Source organism: Papilio xuthus, unplaced genomic scaffold (assembly GCF_000836235.2).
Source record: "Papilio xuthus unplaced genomic scaffold, Pxut_1.1 DF829758.1, whole genome shotgun sequence".
Lineage (NCBI taxonomy): Eukaryota > Metazoa > Arthropoda > Insecta > Lepidoptera > Papilionidae > Papilio > Papilio xuthus.
In genome coordinates, this window is record NW_013528891.1 from 825,576 (window position 1) to 846,900 (window position 21,325).

At 35.7% G+C, this 21,325-nt stretch overlaps 3 protein-coding genes across 3 annotated transcripts in view; all 3 read right to left on the reverse strand.

The window, feature by feature from the left end:
* Nucleotides 1–388: 388 nt before the first annotated feature.
* LOC106122470 (venom serine protease) lies at nt 389–7,304 on the reverse strand. The gene is made up of 10 exons (XM_013318484.1): nt 7,118–7,304; nt 4,979–5,062; nt 4,603–4,743; nt 4,007–4,133; nt 2,849–2,955; nt 2,210–2,408; nt 1,757–1,820; nt 1,337–1,470; nt 857–1,008; nt 389–584 (listed from the first exon to the last, which is right to left on the reverse strand). Exons 2-10 carry the CDS (start codon nt 5,060–5,062, stop codon nt 408–410), a joined length of 1,185 nt encoding a protein of 394 aa, XP_013173938.1. The 5' UTR covers nt 7,118–7,304; the 3' UTR covers nt 389–407.
* A 1,693-nt stretch (nt 7,305–8,997) lies between these two features.
* On the reverse strand, nt 8,998–11,936 carry LOC106113494 (venom serine protease 34-like). Its single transcript, NM_001312706.1, is given in 5 exon segments — nt 8,998–9,286; nt 9,941–10,067; nt 10,739–10,879; nt 11,500–11,580; nt 11,801–11,936. Coding segments are annotated over 4 exon segments (414 nt in total). The 5' UTR covers nt 11,801–11,936; the 3' UTR covers nt 8,998–9,221.
* Nucleotides 11,937–14,352: 2,416 nt separating this feature from the next.
* The window catches only part of Cep89 (Centrosomal protein 89kDa), a 9,794-nt gene continuing 2,821 nt past the window's right edge, over nt 14,353–21,325 (reverse strand). The window contains exons 5-13 of the mRNA XM_013306311.1: nt 20,699–20,862; nt 19,830–19,960; nt 19,189–19,287; nt 18,258–18,551; nt 17,544–17,703; nt 16,863–17,030; nt 15,937–16,099; nt 15,305–15,492; nt 14,353–14,645 (exon numbers count right to left, since the gene is read on the reverse strand). Coding sequence (XP_013161765.1) covers nt 14,519–14,645; nt 15,305–15,492; nt 15,937–16,099; nt 16,863–17,030; nt 17,544–17,703; nt 18,258–18,551; nt 19,189–19,287; nt 19,830–19,960; nt 20,699–20,862 — 1,494 coding nt within the window. The 3' untranslated portion in view covers nt 14,353–14,518. The remainder of the gene's footprint in view (nt 14,646–15,304; nt 15,493–15,936; nt 16,100–16,862; nt 17,031–17,543; nt 17,704–18,257; nt 18,552–19,188; nt 19,288–19,829; nt 19,961–20,698; nt 20,863–21,325) is intronic.

Genomic DNA, 21,325 nt, shown 5'->3' on the forward strand with positions numbered 1-21,325 from the left:
TAGCAGAACTAAAGTTTCACAATATTCATTTTCGTTTTTTTTTAAATTCTATTTAATTGCTTTTATTACGACACATCATACTAATGATACTAATATTATAAATGCGAATGTTTGTAAGGATGGATGGATGGATTGATGGATAGATTGTTTGTTTTTTTAACTTTCAAATTGAATAACAGTATTCCAATTTTGCGAAATATTTTAATATAGTTTATTGAGGTTTTTATCAAGTAATAGTTCCTAAAGAAGACAATAAAATGTTCAGGCATACAAAACTTATAATCTTACTAAATAATATTATATTATAAATGCAAATCTTAGTATTATATATGGGGAAAAGGAAGAAAAAAAGGAAAGGGAATAATTTTAGTTTGTACTAAAACTTTAATTTTTATAACAATAATTTATTATGTTCTGCAAAAATCAACCTGTGTGGTTGCGACAATCCAGTCCAGGAATGACGTGACGCGAGTGTTGACGGCGGGGGAGCCTGACGCACAGAACGCGCCGTAGCTGACAAGACCCACGTTGTATAAAAGACCGTTAGAGGGGTCCGTGTACAGAAGAGGACCACCTGAATCGTCCTGGGAACAAAAGTATTTATAAATAAATGCAGTTAATTACCGCATACTAAGACAAACCCTTAAGAATAGTGTCGAACTCAATGGAGTCCTTTATATATGACACTGCGATAAGGCCCTTCTTGCTGATGCATGGGACACTAAACTACGTTTGAGTTAAGCTAGTAAACTACTGCCGCACTTAGTTTAAGGCACGGAGCCTTTGGTCTCTAAATTATTTGGTATGAATAATCCACACTAAGCGACTATTCAATGACCTAGTATATTTCTCGTACCTGACAAGAGTCCTTTCCAGGCGTGTAAGTACACATCTGTCGTGGTGTGAGCAGCGCTTCAGAGCGGCGGCAGGTCGCCTGGCTGATCACGTCCAGGTCCACCTTCTGCAGCACGTTGGACGTCGGGCCACCGGGGAACAATGTGCCCCAACCTAAAGGAATTCAGTAACTATAAGACACAACCCTCCCGTGAATCAATTGGGCAGAAATTATGGATTCTTTGGAGTTGGCACATCTCTCTCGCGTCTTTCAAATCCAAACATCAGGATAATCTTTTGGGAATGTAGTATTTGACTGAACTCTAGATGCTAGATTGATTATTTCAGGCTCTAGAATTTGTAATTATTTTCTTGTGTCGTTTAGTTCGCATCCCATCTTTTTGTTAATACGTAATATTAAACATATGATGGATTTTACTCTGTGACCTTATAGAACCTTTAAGTATTGGAGTGTAAACCATAATAGATCATAAGCTGGTACCTAGCACGGTAACTTTGTTTCCAGCAAAGTCATTATTGATGAACTTGAATGGCAGACAGACAGGGCCCACACGGTCACTGAACACAATGTCCTGCTGGAGAGTGAGGATTGCTATATCGTTGTCGTAGTTTGACCTGAAATTATTATTAAAATAATATTATTTAATTAAATGACTAGGTAATAAATTGTTTAAAAATTCGTGAAACATTATATTAGGTTAATTAAGAACGGCTGAACTCTAGTATTGTGGACCGGTGACGGCACCTACTAGTTACGGACCCGGTCCATCTTCTAGTCGGTACTATCGGTCGAAATTTAGTCGGTGCCGGGACCGGATCATTATATATCAGTTAAGCTGTTCCTAATTAATTTATGAACTAAATATTTGAAATTCTATAATAAACATTTATATGAACTCACAAATTGTACAATGGATGTATCCTGATGCTAATGACCCTGAAGCCCTGCGTGGCCGGTGAGTCGCCTGGAATGCAAAATGAATTTATAACAGCATACAGGCTTCGTATTATAAATAAGTAAACAAGTGTTGTGTATTATTATTTCAAACTAGGACTTTTATAACGAAATATTCGACTGTGCATTTTTATTTTTCTCGAAAAGAGCTACTTAATAGTTAGAAATTTAACAACTTGTTAATAGTAATTAACAAGTTGTTAAATTGCAGTATGCATCAACTTACTAATATTATAAATGCAAATATTTGAATTTTTAGATGGATGTTTGAAGTTATCTGCAGAATCTTTCTTGATGAAATTTGGCATAGATGTAGAATATAGCCTGGAAGAACACATAGGCGGCGACAGCTATTTGAAGATAAATAATGCCTTAATTCCTCAATTTTCCATTACTTACCTGTATTAACATCGTGTTCTCCAACAACAACGGCAATATCATTGACAGTTCTTCTGATGACGCAATGTGCTGCTGTCAACACGTGCCGTGCGCTGATGATGACACCTCCGCACTTGATTTGTCTGATATCAACGTATACCACACCAGCCATCATCGGGAACTCATTCACGCCCGTCTCCTGACCACCCACTATACGGTTCTGGAACACGGGTCTGTGTTAAGACTAGATCTAAATTAGAATTTGACATTGAATAAGAGGTTCAAGAGAATCTAGACCTGATGGAGATGAGATTTGCATTAATACGTATTGACGTAGAAATGCAAGTTTTAGTACAGTGAGTTTTCTGTTATATGTGAGAGTAAATAAGTGCTGAATCAATTCAGCTCACTAAGACTTGAACTCTTCAGCGGCTCAATGCGATACTATAACTATAAAGTCGAAGAACACACGCCAGGTGACTTGTTTATAGCTCGAAACACAAATAATAACTCTATGAAGGTGCAAAATGAACTGAACAATGAACCGGTTAACTGATCTGCTCATATGAACAGTGATCTGGAGGTCATCAATTTAAGGTAAGTTACCGATGACTACATTCAAAGTGCAGTTCTTCGTAGGTTCATATTTGGCCATCTTACCGACTTCTTGTATCCGCAGCGACAAGGTGCAGGTGTTACAGCAGCTCGTTGTGCTGTGAGTTGACAGTAGAAACGCCCCCCAGTACTATAGTATGATGATATCAGACCTAGGTATGGAAACAGATTCATTACTTGATTAATTATCATTTGAATTTTTATAGGGGAAGAAGGATAATCTTTTGTGAGTGCTGCAGGGCTAGATTAAGTACATTTGTTTCGAAGAAGTTCCATAACGAACTTCAAAAATGTCAATAACTTTGGATATGTCACGTGATTGTCGCGCGTCAATCTTTAAAGAAACCATTGTATTTGTTTTTAAACATTATTTCCGGGCCATTTCTATTATATGTCGCAATCTAACATTTACAATCTCTTATCAACTGTTAGATTTTTTATAAGTGATATGTTTTAGGAAAATACACAATTAATCGTGATTTTATTAACAAATCAAATAGATTAGAAAGCGGCTGATTATCATAAAGAAAAATCACACTTCTTATTTGTTTTTAATTAAAAAAAACACAAAAATTAATATTGTATCCGGCTAGCTTTGCAAAGTACGATTATTTTATATTTTAGTGGACTCAATGACAAACTCTATAAATGGATAGGCGAATTCGCTTACTTCGGATTTAAACGCTTTTTTCAATGTTAAGTGACAGTTCACTAACGTCATCAGCGGCAAAATTACGAAAGCCAAAAAGGAACTAAATTTTTTTTTATATCGTTAGGTGGCAAACGAGCAAGCGGCCACTTGAAATCGCCGAAATATCGAAGTGACCGTTGCCTATAGACATACGCAATTACATATGCGTTGCCTACCTTTAATCGACGGAGAAGAGGATGCACAGAAATAAAATATTTTCCCTTTCCACACATCCTCTCATCCGGAAAGTCCAATTCCACTTCCCATCCTTTCCTTATAAGAAAAAGGGTGGGAAGGGAAAGAGGACTAAATTAGGCCTCCGGGACGCACACTCATCAGACGAAACGCGGAATAGTTTCCTCTTCACGACTGTCTTCTGTGTGGTCGTGGTATTTCACCGGGCGAGCCGGGCCGATTCGTGCGAAGATGTTAAAGCGGGCTCTACCACTGTCAGGTACACTAAATATTAGATCTTATAGCCAGTCTAGACGTTAATAGTTACCGTAACCTACCGATTGACAATCTCTGTGCGACAGACGTGACGCTGAGTGTGCCACGACCGCAGTAGTACTCTGCAGATGACAGCTGAGGATCTCCAGTTCTTGATATCAGCAGGCGATCCATTGAACACATGTTACTCTAGAAAGTTAACAATTGTAAAATTGACATATAACTGTCCTTGTCTTTTTCTATGACAATGAGAGAGATGAAACGTTGTGTACATAGAAAAACAAAAGACTGCCGAAACAACCGAATCTGTATTTTGGCATTGTTTTTGTTTTGTTTTTAACAGGAGTTTTTGGCGGGAATGTAATCAGCAAAGAGTAGATATGTAGAAAGACGGTATGCTTTTATTTTTAAGACGTAAGTATGGATTCAGGGGTTAAAGCACTTGACTAGAGCGTCGGTGGCTCAGGAGTTAAAGCACTTGCCAGCGTGGTTGACTATGGTCTAGTCAGACCAAACTTAGGATAGGCTCTGAGCAGCTCGGTGGGGCCGTATAGTGAGCTGATGATGAAGTATGCATTGATTTTTGCCTCTCTATATCGGTCAGACTGTCTGTCCGTTTGTCTTGTACCCTGGAATATTATACGGTTCATCAATTCACCTGGGGCAGATTAACTTCGGGGCAGTCTAGCCTGCAGTTGTACCCAGCGGGGCAAATTCCAATCCACCGGCACTGCACCCCTGCGGTATAGTTGCGGGGATAGCCCGGGCTGTACACGTAGTACATGCGGTTTGCTTGCACCTAATATAAGATTAATAGAAGTTTACAAAAAAATACGTACGAAAGATAATAAAGAAAATTAACATGTTCACTGCCATCGACTGGCCTGGTGATTTTGTTTTCATAATTATATAAAATCGTAGTGGCATTGAAAGTGTTAATTATCAAGTTTTTAAACAAAAATTATAAAAAATTACATTACGCAGTGTGATACAATGGTTTGAAAGAGTAATAAGATAATTTAGTTTATACTTACATTTTGTGTAAAATCACAATTAGGATTTTGCGCGTGGCCGTAGTTTATAACAGCAAGTAGAACACATGAAGTTGTTAATATCATCTGAAAAAAATAATAGAGCTAAATATATATAGACAGGACAAATATTAAAAGTAATCATCAACCTGCCCTTATCCATATTGAAGGTCGGCACTGTATGTACTCCTCCATACATCTCTATCAGATCTGAATCTACCTCCTTCCTACACATATCCATCCATACTTTTTTTGGTCTTCCTCTACCTTTCTAGCCATTGACATTGAATCTCAAATATTTAAAGTAATAAAAAAAGGAAATAAAATTATTTTCGCAAACGAAACTTGCACACAATGGACTGGCAGGAGAAGGCGCAAGACAGGCGACTTTGGCGATCTCTTGTGTCGGAGGCCAAGACCCACTTTGGATCGATGCGCCAGCGGAGTAAGTAAGTAAGTAAACGAAACTTAATTATTTAATGAGGCACCTTTAAGGGTGACTGTCTGATACGTCTTAAATGAAAATTAAGAAATATTTATTTTTAAAAACAATTGCTACACTGATAAATAGCAATCAATCGATTTAATATTTATCGATAAAATTTTATTTACTTCGATAATTTAGAAAGCGATTGTTTATAATTTCGTTAATCAATGTATTATATTGAAAATTCAATTTTGTTATTTACGCTATATCTTACTTCTTACTAATGTAGTGCGAATGTTTAGATGGATGTTTGATTGAAGGTATCTCCAAAACGGTTGAACGGATCACGATGAAATTTGACATAGATGTAGAACATAATCTGGAAAACACATAGGCTATTTTAAAATTACGTTTTTTTTTAAATTCAGCTAACGTCTAATTCATATAAGATCTTAAATATGTAGTTTTTATTTATTAACAATTTAAAATTTTCCAATCTTATATATAAAATTCTCGTGTCACAATTTTCGTACCTTTCTCCTCCGAAATGGCTTGACCGATTCTCATGAAATTTTGTGAGCATATTGAGTAGGTCTGAGAATCGGCCAATATCTATTTTTAATCCCGCGCGGACGGAGTCACGGGCGACAGCTAGTCTTTATATATATAATTATTCTGTGTATGTCACTGAACTTCTCTCAAACGACTGGACCGATTTTGATGAAATTTTTTGTGTGTGTTCAAGGGGATCTGGGAATGGTTTACATTCACAATTTTGTCCGCTGGACAATGTTTTTTTAATTAATTTTTAATTAATTAGTAGTTGTTGATTTTGGAATGTTTTACATTGGATCCGACAGACGGCGCTACCATCGCAGTGTCAAATTTTAAATAATATTCGAATTTTAATTTTAGCTTATTAAAAAAAGTTTGAAATTTTCAAATTTCAAGACGTGTAGACAGGACAACGTCTGTCGGGTCCGTTAGTAATCCTATAAAATCATGGGCACAATACTTTTTATACTTATTGAAATTTATTTTCAAACTTATATACACATTTAGTGAGTTTATTACAATAGTGAACTAGTTTCAAATCTTGATAAGTAGGGACATGTTTGTGATGGCACAAATACTTTTCTCTAGGTCATTAGCATACCGATGTTTACTCATACACTTGGACGACTTGAAATCATTGTTAAAAAAGTATTTAACAGTATTAAAACATATTGTTATCACTGTTGGATGACGAGATCATCAGCGACTCTATCAGCGCGGAATTAAAAAAAAAACTTAATTAGTAACCTATGGGTTCTTCCAGGCTATGTTCTCTTTTTTATAGTAGAAGGGGGCAAACGAGCAACAAATCGCCTAAAATTATTTGATCCGACGCCAATGAACATCCGCAACGTCAGAGGAATCGCAGAGTGTACGCTCTTTTCTTGAAAGCCCCTAAGTCGTGTCTATGACAAATTTCATCATAATCTATCCAGCCGTTCTAGAGATACCGTTTAAAATATCCAGCCATCTATCTATCCAAACATTCGTAGTAAGATTTTAGTCTTAACCAACGCTTAGTCAGTATGCTATGATACCATTAAATGGCTCTACAATCCAGACTAAAAAAAAATAATGCTAAAATAAGTGCTAGTTGCGTAAATAATAATATTATAGTATAAATTTACTATTTATATGTTTTATGTAGTTAATTTCTTTACCTTGTTTAAGTGATGTAAAACTCGTCAATAACAATTTTTAAAAATGAAACTTTTTATTTACTTATATTGTAAACCACCAAAACATTTAACTTTTATTTAAAAAAAAAACAACGTTCTGTCACTTTTCCCGCGTAGACGCGATAGACGGGTGACATTTACGCGTCGTGTGAAACATTTGCGGTGCTATTAATTGTTTTAAATGCTTCATTAACACATCAAATGCTGATAAGAGAATAGCTGGCGGCTACAATCACTGCTGAAAAGGTTTACATGATAAGGAAAACGCTTACAACCAGCCCGCATTGGTGACGTCAATTCAAATTTCAAGTTTACATCTCGGTTCAATAGTTAAGTGTATTATATTGATTATTATTAGTTAATAATAAAATATATTTTTATTTATTTCTTTTTTTTATATACTATAAGGTGGCAAACGAGCGAGCGGCCACCTGAAATCGCTAAAATAGCGAAGTGACCGTTGCCCATAGACATACGCAATTGCGTATGCGTATAATATAATAAATATTTTTACTTACTGCCGATTTCTGAGTTCAAAATCTCTGTAATATATTTTAAACGTGGATTTTAGTCTTAGAAACCCACAGTAAGTTGGTAGTAACATTGGTGATAACGACATTTTTTGTATGAGTGTATGGATATCTTTGCAGAAAAGTTAAGGCACAATGACGAAGTGTTCATAAAAAATTATATGAGATTTTTGGCGAGGCTATTGCTTGTGTTGTGCTTTAACCTTTATTCAGTCTTCAAAAGCATTTTAAAGACAATAAGCCTGTAAAATTATAAAACACCTATCACAATTTAAAAAATATAACAAAGAACAAAGCTCGTCACGTTATAACACTAACTCTTGATCATGACATCTATAAAGAGAAAAAGGCAATATTCTCATTGACATTTTAGACGACACTTTGTAACCAACCAGCCAAAGATTTAAGGAAAGTGTTCTTTGGCCCGCGCCAGACGCACCGCACGGACACGGACGTAACGGCGCTATGAAAAGTCAAAGCAAAGTAAAATCTGTTGCGGTCCGTGCGTCCGGCATAGGCACATACAAAACAACATAACATAAAAAGATGAGATATTTTTCTTAGAACTGTGAATCATAGGTGATACGGTTGTGTGATATTTAAATAGAATGATGTCATTAGTTGATTACTTACCTTGTTTTTGGTTAAGGTAATGTTTACATGTTTGAAAACGTATGTCTCATGGGTGAAAATTTATAGCAAGTATCACCGATCTATACGTATTAATAAATTTGGAGTGTTGGTATATTATAGCGAGAAAAAAAATCATAAAAGACATATTTGTGTTGCCGATATCGGAAAATCTATTTTTAAATTTTTGTCTTGTTGTCCGCAAGGCTGTTTGTTCCGAGTAATCTTCGGAACTTCTGGATTTGAAGGGACCACAGGAAGGTTTATAAGCGGAGACGAAGTCGCAATGACGCGAATGGCGCGTTTTCGTTACCTAATCAAGTGTCAGATTGATTAGTGAGGGGACATAAACGTTGACATTTTAATAAGGCTAGTGTTGCGCCAGTACACCGGCACAGTGTCGGATTTTCTTTCCTAACAGTTGTATTATAAACTGATATATAAACACGGCTAAACACTCACGTATATACGTCCGGTGGCGGCACCGACTAGTTTCGAGCCCATCGGGGGCCCTTCATCAGGATGAGTGGCACTGGTATTATTTTAGTATTAAACTAGTCGGTGCTGCCACCAGACGTATATACGTGAGTGTTTAGCCGTGTTTATATATCAGTTTAGTATAATGTCTCACGAAAGTTTGAATAATTTAGTTGTATTATACTTGAATAAAAGGCACTTAGGGAGAAGTTTCATTGTGAAACATTTTTTTCTTTTAAATGTGCAATGCAATTTGTAATCATTTATTTATTTATTTGGTTCGTCAACAAAAGTACATGTGTTCTTATATATATTTTAGGCACTATTACAAAAGGTTTCAGGCAACATGTAATTTCACTTACAGATAAACACAACATGTATAAAGCATTGGTGCATAAACATTTATATTATTAATAACTGACTATTGGTCTAGAATTGTCAAATCCCTGCTATTGCTGTGCTCTCAGTTCACAGGCGAAGCGTCCGCCGGTGCTGTTGGATGACGTTGACAAACCTGGACACAGAAAATTGTTAAATTCATCTTACTAATATTACAAATGCGAATGTTTAGATGGATATTTGTTTGATTGTTTGATGGATATTTGTTTAAGATTTCAGAACGGCTCAACGGATCTTGATGAAATTAAGCATAGCCTGGAAGAAAACATAGGCTGTTAATAAAGGTTTTTTTTAATTCGATTCGACGGAGTCGCGTGCGACAACTGCGACAAATTATCAATTGCATTAACAGATCTAAGGGGAAGTGGGAAAGTATTATATAAAAATTTACTTTTCGATTTATTTAAGAAAGTGTAAAAGTTTTTCTTCTGCATTTAATGTAGTAAATCTTTCTTCTCTTATTTTCTTTATCACATTCTTCATCTTCTTCATCGAATATTATTATGTACATTTATCTTAAATTCTTACGGTGAAGGGAAACATCGTGCACATATCTGCGAAGATCAAATATATGTGTGAAGTCTGCATTGGACCAGCATTGACCAGTCACTTCTTTTGGCTCCGGGCACTTTTTTTGTACTTGAGTAATCTCTGTTTGCCTTGAAGAGGTATTTACAGCTTCACTGAACTTGAGGTGGGCGGGCACAAATGGCGCTTAGTCTGAACACACCGGGCACAGTGGGGCCATGTTTACTGACGGATAGCCTACCGATTGACAATCTCTGTGCGACAGACGTGACGCTGAGTGTGCCACGACCGCAGTAGTACTCTGCAGATGACAGCTGAGGATCTCCAGTTCTTGATATCAGCAGGCGATCCATTGAACACATGTTGCTCTAAAGATAACGTCTTAAAATGAGTTTTCATTACCGAAACTCTTGTAAAAACATATATAGTATGTCTATTTAAGATAAATTAGTTTGAAAATTCACGTGGCAATCCACTAGAGATTATTTAAATCGGTTATGAAAATTTTCTGTTTTCGATAGTTGTTCTCACAGAACTTTCAATCGAAAATTTTGTGTTTATTGTTTATAATTCACAATATAGAACAAATTATTATTTTATGCCATTTTTATTATTCAAAACCATATAAAAAATAAAACATTAAACTAAAAATTGAGATGTCGAGAAACAAAAAAAAAATAAACGTTTTTTTTTTTCTTTTAATTGCGCTAGACAGCTAATATTTAATAAATTCGAAAAGTAATAAGTTATAGTATTTATTTGTTCGAGTAATATTATTATAAAATCGATTCTTGATAGTTCATAGTTGTTCGTAATGCGCGTACTGTCCGACATTATGATAACCGTCTATTAAGTACAACATTAAAAGTCATACAAAATTAATTCGATACTTCATAGGCGTTATTTATCAAACTAATTTATCTTAAACAGATACACTATTTTGAAACATATTGTTATCTCTATTTTGTCATAGATAATGATAGGGACGGGATATGTTTTATACAGAGATTTTAGTATTGGATTTATATGCACAATTTACCCGGGGCAGATTAATATCCGGGCAATCTAGCCTGCAGTGGTATCCGTTAGGACAGACGCCGTACCACCGGCACTGTACCCCCGGGGTGTAGTTGCGAGGATACCCCGGGCTATACACGGAGTATATCTGGTTCGGCTCCACCTAATATAAGATTAATATTAAAACAACTTAAGAACATGAATAAAATGAGTTTTTTAAGTTACAGGAGACCTGAGTAGGAAAAGCCAAATATTAATACTTTCCTAAGTATACTTATGTCACTTAATCTTACTAATATTATAAATGCGAATGTTAAGATGGATGGATCGATGTTTATTAAAAGGTATCTCCAGCTTGAAACGCTGAACTTGGCATACATGTGGAGCACAGTCTGATAGAATACATAGGCAACTTACTAAGTATTTTTATAATTCCGCTCGAACGAAGTCGAAGGCGACAGCTAGTTTATTTATATTAGTAGCGACTTTAGATTTTATTTTATTGCTGTCTTTAACATATCATCATCATCATCAGCTCACTATACGTCCCCACCGAGGGGCTCGGAGCCTACCCTAAGTTAAGGGTGATTAGGCTAACAACGTCGGATAGATGTACATATGTAAAAACACATTGGTACATGGCGGGATTCGAACTCAGGACCTGCAGATTGCAAGTCAAGTGCTTGGCCCCTGAGCCACCGACGCTCTTATTTTTATATAATAAGCGCTAAAATGTAATTAAAATATTAATATATACATATATTAATATATACATATACATACGTTTTGAAAAAAGTCACAATTACGATCTTGCATTACTCCGTAGTTAACAGCAAGTAGAAAACATAACGTTTTAAATATCATCTGAAAAATAATTATTGTAACAATGGGTTTCTGAAAACAATATCCCCGTTTAAATTGTATTATGTCTATTCTGCCAAAGATAACGACAGGGATGAATATATGTCTTATACAAAGATTTGGATAGCAGAAATCAACGGTAAGTATATAGGAACTATCATAAAGATATTTTATAACCTCAAAAATAAAGTTATGTAGACGTTTTAAATAAGTGTAGGTATACCTTTCTTAATTCTTGCAAAGCTCTTCTGTGCCACTTTAATTTATTTTTAATAAAAAGCTATAAATTTACTTTGTACCGAAAAACACAAAAACATTTGACAATTATTTTAAAACAAACGGCGTTCTGTCAATTTTCGCGCCACTACACGATTAGCTGGTGACATTTACGCGTTGTTTAAATACAAGATGCCGCTATGTTTTATACGTTTCATTAAGACAACAAATGCTGATAAGAAAACGATATAAATGAAGGTACAATTATTAAGGTTTCACGTGTTGATTGTTCAAAATGGCCTTACCAAATTTCAACTTTAATAATTATGAAAGTGGGGGCCAACTTATGCCTATTATAACCTAAATTTTAATGTATACAATGTTGAAATATTTAAAATAAACATGTTAATTTCCTGCAGATCACAGCTAAGTACAGATCAACATCTTTGTCCTCATCTCACTAACGTAGGGTCGACACAGTTTTCGTCCTCTGTGTTGATGTATCTTCCGACAGTTGTCACTTCCTTGATCATATCAGGTAAGAACTTACAAACTTAAAATAAATAAATATGACGATTGTTTTTTTTTTAATTAGAAATGTAAGGTTTATTGATATTTAAATAGAATGAGGTTACAGTTTATTAGCAACCTTATTTTTAAAAGTTAGATAATATTGACGTCTGTTTAAAAAAAACGATCACAAGGTCATTTTATAAATAAATAACAAGAGATAAAAAAAAAACATCCTTTAGGTTTCTATTGCCAATAATAAAAAGAACAAAAACATATAATTGTGTTTTTGAAAATTTTATAATAGGGTCGCTTACTCATCCTAATTCGCCGAAATAGCAAAGCGACATCTGCCCATAGACACTCGAATTGATACGGGCTGTAATTTCGGATGTCTATGGACTGAGGAGAGGACACATAGGAAAAGGATATTTCTCTATGCAACTATGTTTTTGTAAGACTTGATATCTGCAAATTTTTACAGATTGATATTGTACAGGATATTTCATGAATTTATCGATTCCTGTTTTCTAAATAAAAAAAAAACTTTAGTTTAATTTTTTTAAAGCATGTCTAAAAACAAGGGCAATGACATTACTATTATCATTTTAGTCCAAGCTTAGCGTGAGTTTCCATTGTGGAATAACCAAAATAAAAACGTATCTTTGTCTCAGTTTTTTTTTAGAAGAATGTGAGAGATGACAATATGTTTATTACGATTTAACCAGTGGAAGCAGACTGTGATGTTTACTAGATACATCGTATCTTAATTTCACCCACATGCTAGTGGCCTCAGAATTATTTTATCACTGACTTATTTGAGTCATGTATGTTACCGAACAATTGTGAACTTCGTCATTTTAAAATCTGACTGTAATAAAAATTTTACTCTTGTGTTTGGAATTTGGGTAAATAAAACATGGACGAAATATTTCTAAATTTATTTAAGTTAAAAGTAAATTCTTCTATTTTATTATTATACTAATAAATATAATTTTACTACAAACATTTTAAATAACAAAAGTGCCATGATTATTTTAATAGAATGAATATCTCATAACAGTGGTAGAGCCCGCTTTAACATGTTCGCACGAATTGTCCCGGCTCGCCCAGTGAAATACCACGACCATACAGAAGACACGCGTCAAGTGCTGCAAGCTATTCCAACTACAGTCTGATGAGTGTACGTCCCGGAGGCGTAATTTAGTCCTCTTTCCCTTCCCACCCTTTTTCTTATGGGGATGGGAAGTGGAAGTGCACTTTCCAGATGAGAGGATGCATGGAAGGGGAAGATGTTTTCTTTCTGTGCATCCTCTCCTCCGTCGATTGAGGGTAGGCAACGCATATGCGATTGCGTATGTCTATGGGCAACGGTCACTTCGCTATCTCAGCGAATTCAGGTGACCGCTCGCTCGTTTGCCACCTTATGATATAATTTTTTTTTTTTTTAGATATATATATTGCCCTATAATAAGTCTCCGTCCCTTTTCAATGTTTCGTACCTCGAAAGGAAAAAACAGAACCCTTATAGAATCAATTTGTTGTCCGTCTGTCTGTCAAGACACCTTTTTTCATCCCCTAGAAATAATATTTTTGTGACAAATCCTATATCAAACTCTACAACATAAATTAATATCTAGAACAAATATAAGTCAAAAATCCCCACAAAACTACATATTTCATCAAATAATTACTATTTGACCTTCCGAGACCAAAATATAAAACATATCGTCGTCTCTGTCATTATTTTTGAGGAAAGAGAGATAACAATATGTTTTGGGATACAAGTCTCGGAAACCCACAGTTAGATATTTCAATTAACAGATAAATATAATTTATTAAATCTCTTTTGCTTACTTATTATTATTACAATTTGATGACGTCACAATATATCGCGAACACGTATTAATATTTTAAAACTCGTATTTTGTTCTATCTTACTAACTATATTATAAATGCGAATGTTTAAATGGATGGATGTTTCTTCCAAAACGGCTGCTTGGATCTCGCTGAAATTTGGCATAGATATAGAACAACAAGTCTGGAAGAACACATAGCGTACTTATTATTATTTTTTATTTCCGCGCAGACGAAGTCGCGGGCGACATCTAGTACCTTATAACCTTCTAGAATAAATGCAAAAGGAATTTTCCAAATTCGTTTCATAGTTTTTGAGATTAACGCGTAAAAAATTTTACATAAGAAAATTCTAATTTTATTTATTAACTTTTCTTTTATCAGTTTGTTTCGTATCTTTCTTATCTTTTTCTTTTGTTGAAGAACTTTCGGAAGATGAATTTGAGACTATCCCTTGCAGACGATGAGCATTGGTTTGACTTAATCTGTAGTAAAATATCTTTGATTAAGATTTTTTTAGCAAGCAACAACATAAATGGGCGTCGCAAGCTGCAACATGACTACACAGAAGACACGCCTCATGAGTTAGTGCTCAAGTTACTAAGTACAGTCTGATGAGTGTGCCGGAAGATTTATGTTAGTCTTCTTTCCCTTCTAACCTATCTTATAAAGGAAGGTAAGGGGAAGTATATTTGACAGAGAAGGGAAAATATTATCTTTCTATGCATCCCTTCCACTATAGATCCAAAGGTAGACATCACCATCAGCTCATTATACGTCCCCACTGAGTCTCGGAGCTCATCCTAAGTCAGTGATTAGCTCGTAGTGTATGCTGGTCCAGTGCAGACTTCACACATAACTTTGATCTTCTCAGATATGTACAGCATCACGATGTTTTCCTTCACCATAAGAATGACAGATAAATGTACATATGTGATTTTAAAAAACACATACATGGTGGAATTCGAACCCTGGACCTACAGATTGCAAGTCATGTGCTTGACCCCTGAGCTACCGACGCTCTAAGTATGCAAAGGTAGACAACGCATCTGCACTGCAAGTGTCTATGGGCAGCGGTCACTATTTCGTCAAATTCAGATGACTTTTCCACTAGTGTTTCTTCGCGTGGTTTCTGTTGACTCACCTGACCTCCTCAACATCAGCGACCTTATCAATGAGGCTACGTATAATGCCCTCCTTGTGCTGCAGCACGAGGGCGGCGCGCTCCAGCTCGCGCCGGTGCTCGGCTTGGGCGGCTGCAGCACGACGCTCCTGCTGCACTATGCGACGCTCTAATTCCTCCAATGATGTATAGGCACGAGATCTCACTGCCTATGTGAGAAAAAAATCCGATATTGTGACGAAATTTGTATTTAAATCTTAATGTTACTTACTAATATTATAATATATAGGCGTTTAGATGGATGGATGTTTGAAGACATCTCCGGAACGGTTCAACATATGATGAAATTTGACATAGATGTAGAACATAGTCTGGAAGAACACATAGGCTACTAATCATGTTTTGTTTTAATTCTACGCGGACGAAATCGCGGGCGATAGCTTATATTATGCGAAAGTTTGGATGGATGTTTGTTAGAAGGGATCACGGAAACGGTTCAACGTTCCGTTCCGTATTTTGATGAAATTTGACGACGCGCGATACAAAGTCGAGTGTCAGAATGATTAGTGAGGGGACATAAACTTTGACATTTTAATTAGGCTAGTGTTGGATTATCTTCTTAACAACATGGCGCAGGTAAAGTTTATAAATACCTTTATCTCAGTTTTAATAGTATCCAATGCGTGTAGTGCGTGTTGCAGCGGCTCGTTGTGTGTACGCTTGGTGCGCTTGGTGCGGGCGCGGCGCACGCGCATCGCACTCGCGGCGGCGGTGCGCGCGCGATGTCGGAATATCACCGCCGCGCGACGGTACAGTCTAACAGATTTTATGTTATAAAATAAGTGGCAACGGAAACACCGAGATTTTCAACAACGCTCATACAAATGAGAGCGTCGGTGGTTCAAGGGTTTCAACACTTCACTTGTTCCTGGGTTCGATTCCCATCATGTACTAATGTGTTTTTCGATTTCCGATTTAATATTTACATTTATCTGATGTTCTTACGGTGAAGGAAAACATTGTGATGCTGCATATATCTGAGAAGATCAAAGATATGTGTGAAGTCAACCCGCACTTGGCCAGCGTGGTTGACTATGGCTTAGTCACCCCTAACTTATAGTAGGCTCCGAGCCCCTCAGAGGGGACGTATAGTGAGCTGATGATGATACATGGACAACTGCAATACCAGAGGGATTGCAGATGCGTTGCCGACCTTTGAGAATATTAAACGAACTTGATTGTTGTAAGGTCTTTGCACGATAGAAATATCCATCGATCATCTCTTCCCCTGTACAATTTTGTTTTTTTTTCTAAACTAGCAGTTTACTAAATATCAGATAAATTATTTGTGTTTTCGACTTGCTTGTACATATTATAAAAGAATCTCACTAATATTATAAATGCGAATGATTTGATGGATGTTTGTTTGTATGAAGGTATCTCCAGAACGCCTGCATGCATACAACAAAGCCTGGAAGAACATGTAGCCTAATTGTTAGGTATTTAAATTCCGTGCGGACGGAGTCGCGGGCGATAGCTAGTTTTACTTCTTCATTCAACAGATTCAGTTGATAATCACCTGACATTCTTCAAAGCTGTTCTGAGTTCCTCCTTGACAGCCTCGTGTTCCTGACACATCTTGTTGTACTTCTCTTCTGTGCTGCGCACATCTTCTTGCATCTTCTTCACCTGTTCAGACTTACGTTCGTTCTCCATTGAATACTGGTGTTTCAGTTCTTCTAGTAAACTGAGGTTAACAAAAGTACTAAAATTTTAATGAAATTACGCTGATAATCTGAATAAAATCTTAATTTAAATACAACGCCATCTAACGAGTGATAAAGTTGACATATTTTTTTTACTTTTAACTTCCACTTGACTGAACTTCCAAGCTATTCTTAAAACCTCTGAGATAACTGCGGTAAGTCTCACGCGTTGACTATTTTATGAGCAATTTAAAATCAATAAAAAAGTAAGTAAGCCACCTTCCAGTCAAAGTCCTATGAAAATCGGTTCACCCGTTTCGCAGATTACGCGGAACTAAATCGACCTTGTCGACAAACATAACGACAGACAGACCAAAATTTTTAATTTTTTTTTATTATTATTAGCACCACGAATACATGATATATAAGAATAATGATTTATTTTTAAGAAGACAAACAGACACACCAATTTAATTATAAGTACTTGTTTCCACTAGCAAGGACAGTCTCGGAGCTACCTGTTTAATGGAAAAGGGGTTTAAATACGAAGATACCGTTTGCAATGATCCAGCCTGCGCTCGTGCAGGTCAGCGGGCACGGTGCGCGCGCGCATCGCGTCCAGCTGAGAGATCTTGCCCGCTGACGCCTCCAGTGCGGACTTCACCGCGAAGTACTCGCGATGTACCGTCTCGTAGTCACGTATCATTGCTGCCACTTCGATATGAAAAAATCTTACTATCCTTACTAATATTATAAAAGAGAATGTTTAGACGGATGGATGGATGGTTAGAAAAGATCTAGCTGAAATTTGACATAGATTTAGAACATAGTCTAGTCATAGGAAGAACACATAGGTTATTTAGGTTTTTTAATGCTACGCGTACGGAATTCGATCGACAAGCTAATGTTAATATTATAATAGACGATTAATATCCGACCATTGACAACGGTAGGAATAAAAAGTTTAAACATGGCAATACTGAAGAAAAACGATCGAACTTTCTGTCAAATTTTACATGTTTATCAAATTGTTAGATGCTTTTATAAACTATTTGAAATTTTTGACATTATTTGTTAAACAAACAAATCTTTTGAAGTGACAATTGCAAATTATTTACGAAAAAAGAAGCCATGTGTTTTTATTTAGTGTTGCCATTTCATAACCTACGAAAATACCATGGATTGAAGATCCAAAATTTTTTATTTAAATTTAGAAAAGAAACACAATAAAAAATGTATTTTTTTCAATAATAATAATATAAACTTACTTTTATCTTCATACAATTCATAAACTTCTTTTAATTTGGATTCAGCTCGTTCCGCTCTTTCTAGTGTAGTTGCCTTTTCTATATCTGCCGTCTCTCTCTCTACTACCAGTTTCTTATAGCTCTGTCTCACTTGCGACAGTTCGTTCTCTAACGACGTCACTTTATCACTTAAATTTTTGTTCTCGATTACAATTTCTTTGGATTTTTTGTTCATATTTTCAAATTGTTTCTCATAATCATTTATTAAATTATCTTTCTCTTGTAGATTCTCTTGATATGCGTCAAATAATGGTGCTGGAAAAAAATAAAAAAAAACCTTAAAAATTAAAAATTACATTACACCATTGTATTATTACGAAAATTATTATTATCATAGTTATGTTAATTTTTTTTTTAATTTTTGACTCGGATTTTTTTTTAAGTTTTTTTTATATCATAAGGTGGCAAACGCGCGAGCGTTCACCTGAAATCGCTGAAATAGCGAAGTGACCGTTGCCCATAGACATATGCAATTGCATATGCGTTGCCTACCTTTAATCGACGGAGGATAGGATGCACAGAAAGAAAATATTTTCCCTTTCCATGCATCCTCTCATCCGGACAGTCCACTTCCACTTCCCATCCTTTCCTTATAAGAAAAAGGGTGGGAAGTGAAAGAGGACTAACTTAGGCCTCCGGGACGCACACTCATCAGACGAAACGCAGAATTACTTCCACTTGAGGCGTGTCTTCTGTATGGTCGTGGTATTTCACCGGACGAGGACAATTCGTGCGCACATGTTAAAGCTCGCTCTACCACTGTTAGTGTTTGAATTACGTCACAATTTTATTAAATATTTTACTGCTATAGGTTTATCTTACTAAATAGACTAATGGTGGCACTTAATGGTCAATTAACGACTCTGAGTGTGCAGTAAAAGTATTGTTATACCTAAAGCCTGTGCACTGAGTAATCCTGATAAATCCACTAATCTTGGTTGAGTTTCTTCATTGTAGTCCTTTTTTGTTGCTTCTTCGGTATTCGTAGATTCTAGACAAATAAAATCAGACTATAGAATTAAAAAAAAATATGTTTGAATAGGACAGGACATCTGTCATCTTATGAAAGTAGCAGTTCTTTTGTTATTTTTTTTATACAGATTATGTTAATTGTGACATTTTGTTAAAAAAAGGTTGAAAAAATTAGATTCATCATCATCAGCTCACTATACGTCCCCACCGAGGGGCTCGAAGCCTACCCGTTAAGGGTGATTAGGTCATAGTCAACCACGCTGGCTAAGTGCGGGTTGACTTCACACATATCTTTGATCTTCTCAGATATGTGCAGCATCACGATGTTTTCCTTCACCGTTACATCGGATAAATGTACATATGTAAATCGGAAATTGTAAAACAATTACATTATTCAACTAAAATCCATTGAATCTAATGTAGGTAAAAAACTTAAATAACAAAATGTTGATCTTATTTTATATTACGGTCGATTTCCACTGCGAAAACGTTTGTAAAAAAAATCATCCTGTATTTCATTCAATTTCTTGTCAGTGGAAACGTACTCTTACTGTATATTACCTCGTCTCTGTCCAAGGCTGGCGTTAATAATTGAATCTATACAGTCATATCTGTCTGTACTTTTGTCTGTTTTCAATGTTGGTACATTACTTCGTATCTTCTCTTGGTAACGTGCTAATTGTACGTTCAGTCTGAAAATTATTATCTTGAGACACAAGCTAAGTATTCTAGACTAGAAGTTAATGAACGATAATAATTACATAATAAAATTAATCAGCCTTTTTCGTCTTAAAAAAATAAGTAAATCCACAAAATTAGGCAACTGACAAAAATTTATCTTACTATAATATTATAAATGCGAATGTTTGGATAGATGGATGTTTGTTTAAAGATATCTCCAGAACGTCTGAACGGATGTCGATAAAATTTGACATACATATAGAACATACTACACTATTTTTTTTTCAGGCAGACAGAGTCGGGGGCAGCTTGTATATTATAATTTATATTTATTCTTATTTATATACAAACACTATTCTCTTTTGATCTTCTAGATCAGTGGTTCCCAAACTTATTTTGTCTACTGCCCACTTTGAGAATAAATATTTTTTAGCGCCCCATATTTTCACATATTTAAAAACCACTATAACTTCAAATTAAATTAATTAATTATTGTGACCTATATATGTATATTAACGGGGAATTCTAAAGGAAATTTTTACTATAACCCGCAACTTGACACCTGCAGCGCCCACAAGAGGGTCGTTATAGCACACTTTGGGAAAGACTGTTCTAGAGCTTCAAACTTGACAGATTTTGATGAAATTTTGAATTTTTTGTTCCGCGGAATGTCATAGTGAACTTAGTTTACTTATTTTTTTAAATAATAAGTTATGTGTATGTTTTGTCAGTGTGAACGTGATAATAACCTGTATAAAACATCTTTGAGTGCTTGCATATCTTTCTGTAGTCTGGCGTTGAGTTCCCTCGCTTGGTTCAACACAATCTGTCGACTGGAACAACTCATGCAGACTTCAACCAGTGGTATTGTTGTTGGCTCACATTGATCTGAGGGTTCAGATAAAATCATTCGCTTCGAAACGATTCTATTACAAACTTCAAAATTGTATGGAACTGTCACGCGACAATCACGTGACTTATTAAAAGTTATTTTTTTGTACCATAAGGTGGCAAACGAGCGAGCGGTCACCTGAAATCGCTGATATAGCGAAGTGACCGTTGCCCATCTGCTGCAAGCTGCATCGATTTGCTTTCACTTGACGCCTGTCTTCAGGTTTTGTCAGTTCTATACATTTTTGAAGTTATGGAATCGCTTTCACTCTGTCTTACCACGCTCGTAAGTTAACCATCAGACTGTTAACTACTTCACCGATAGCTAATAGCTCGGAGAAAGGTTTTTTTTCCAAACAAACACAAAGTTGGAGTGTCACAAAAATTTACGCAAAGAATGTTTTTGTAAAATTACTCGAGGTCGTAAAATATTTTTTTTAGATTCAGTGCGGGCAAAGTCTTATGAAACGTTTTAAAACTATCTT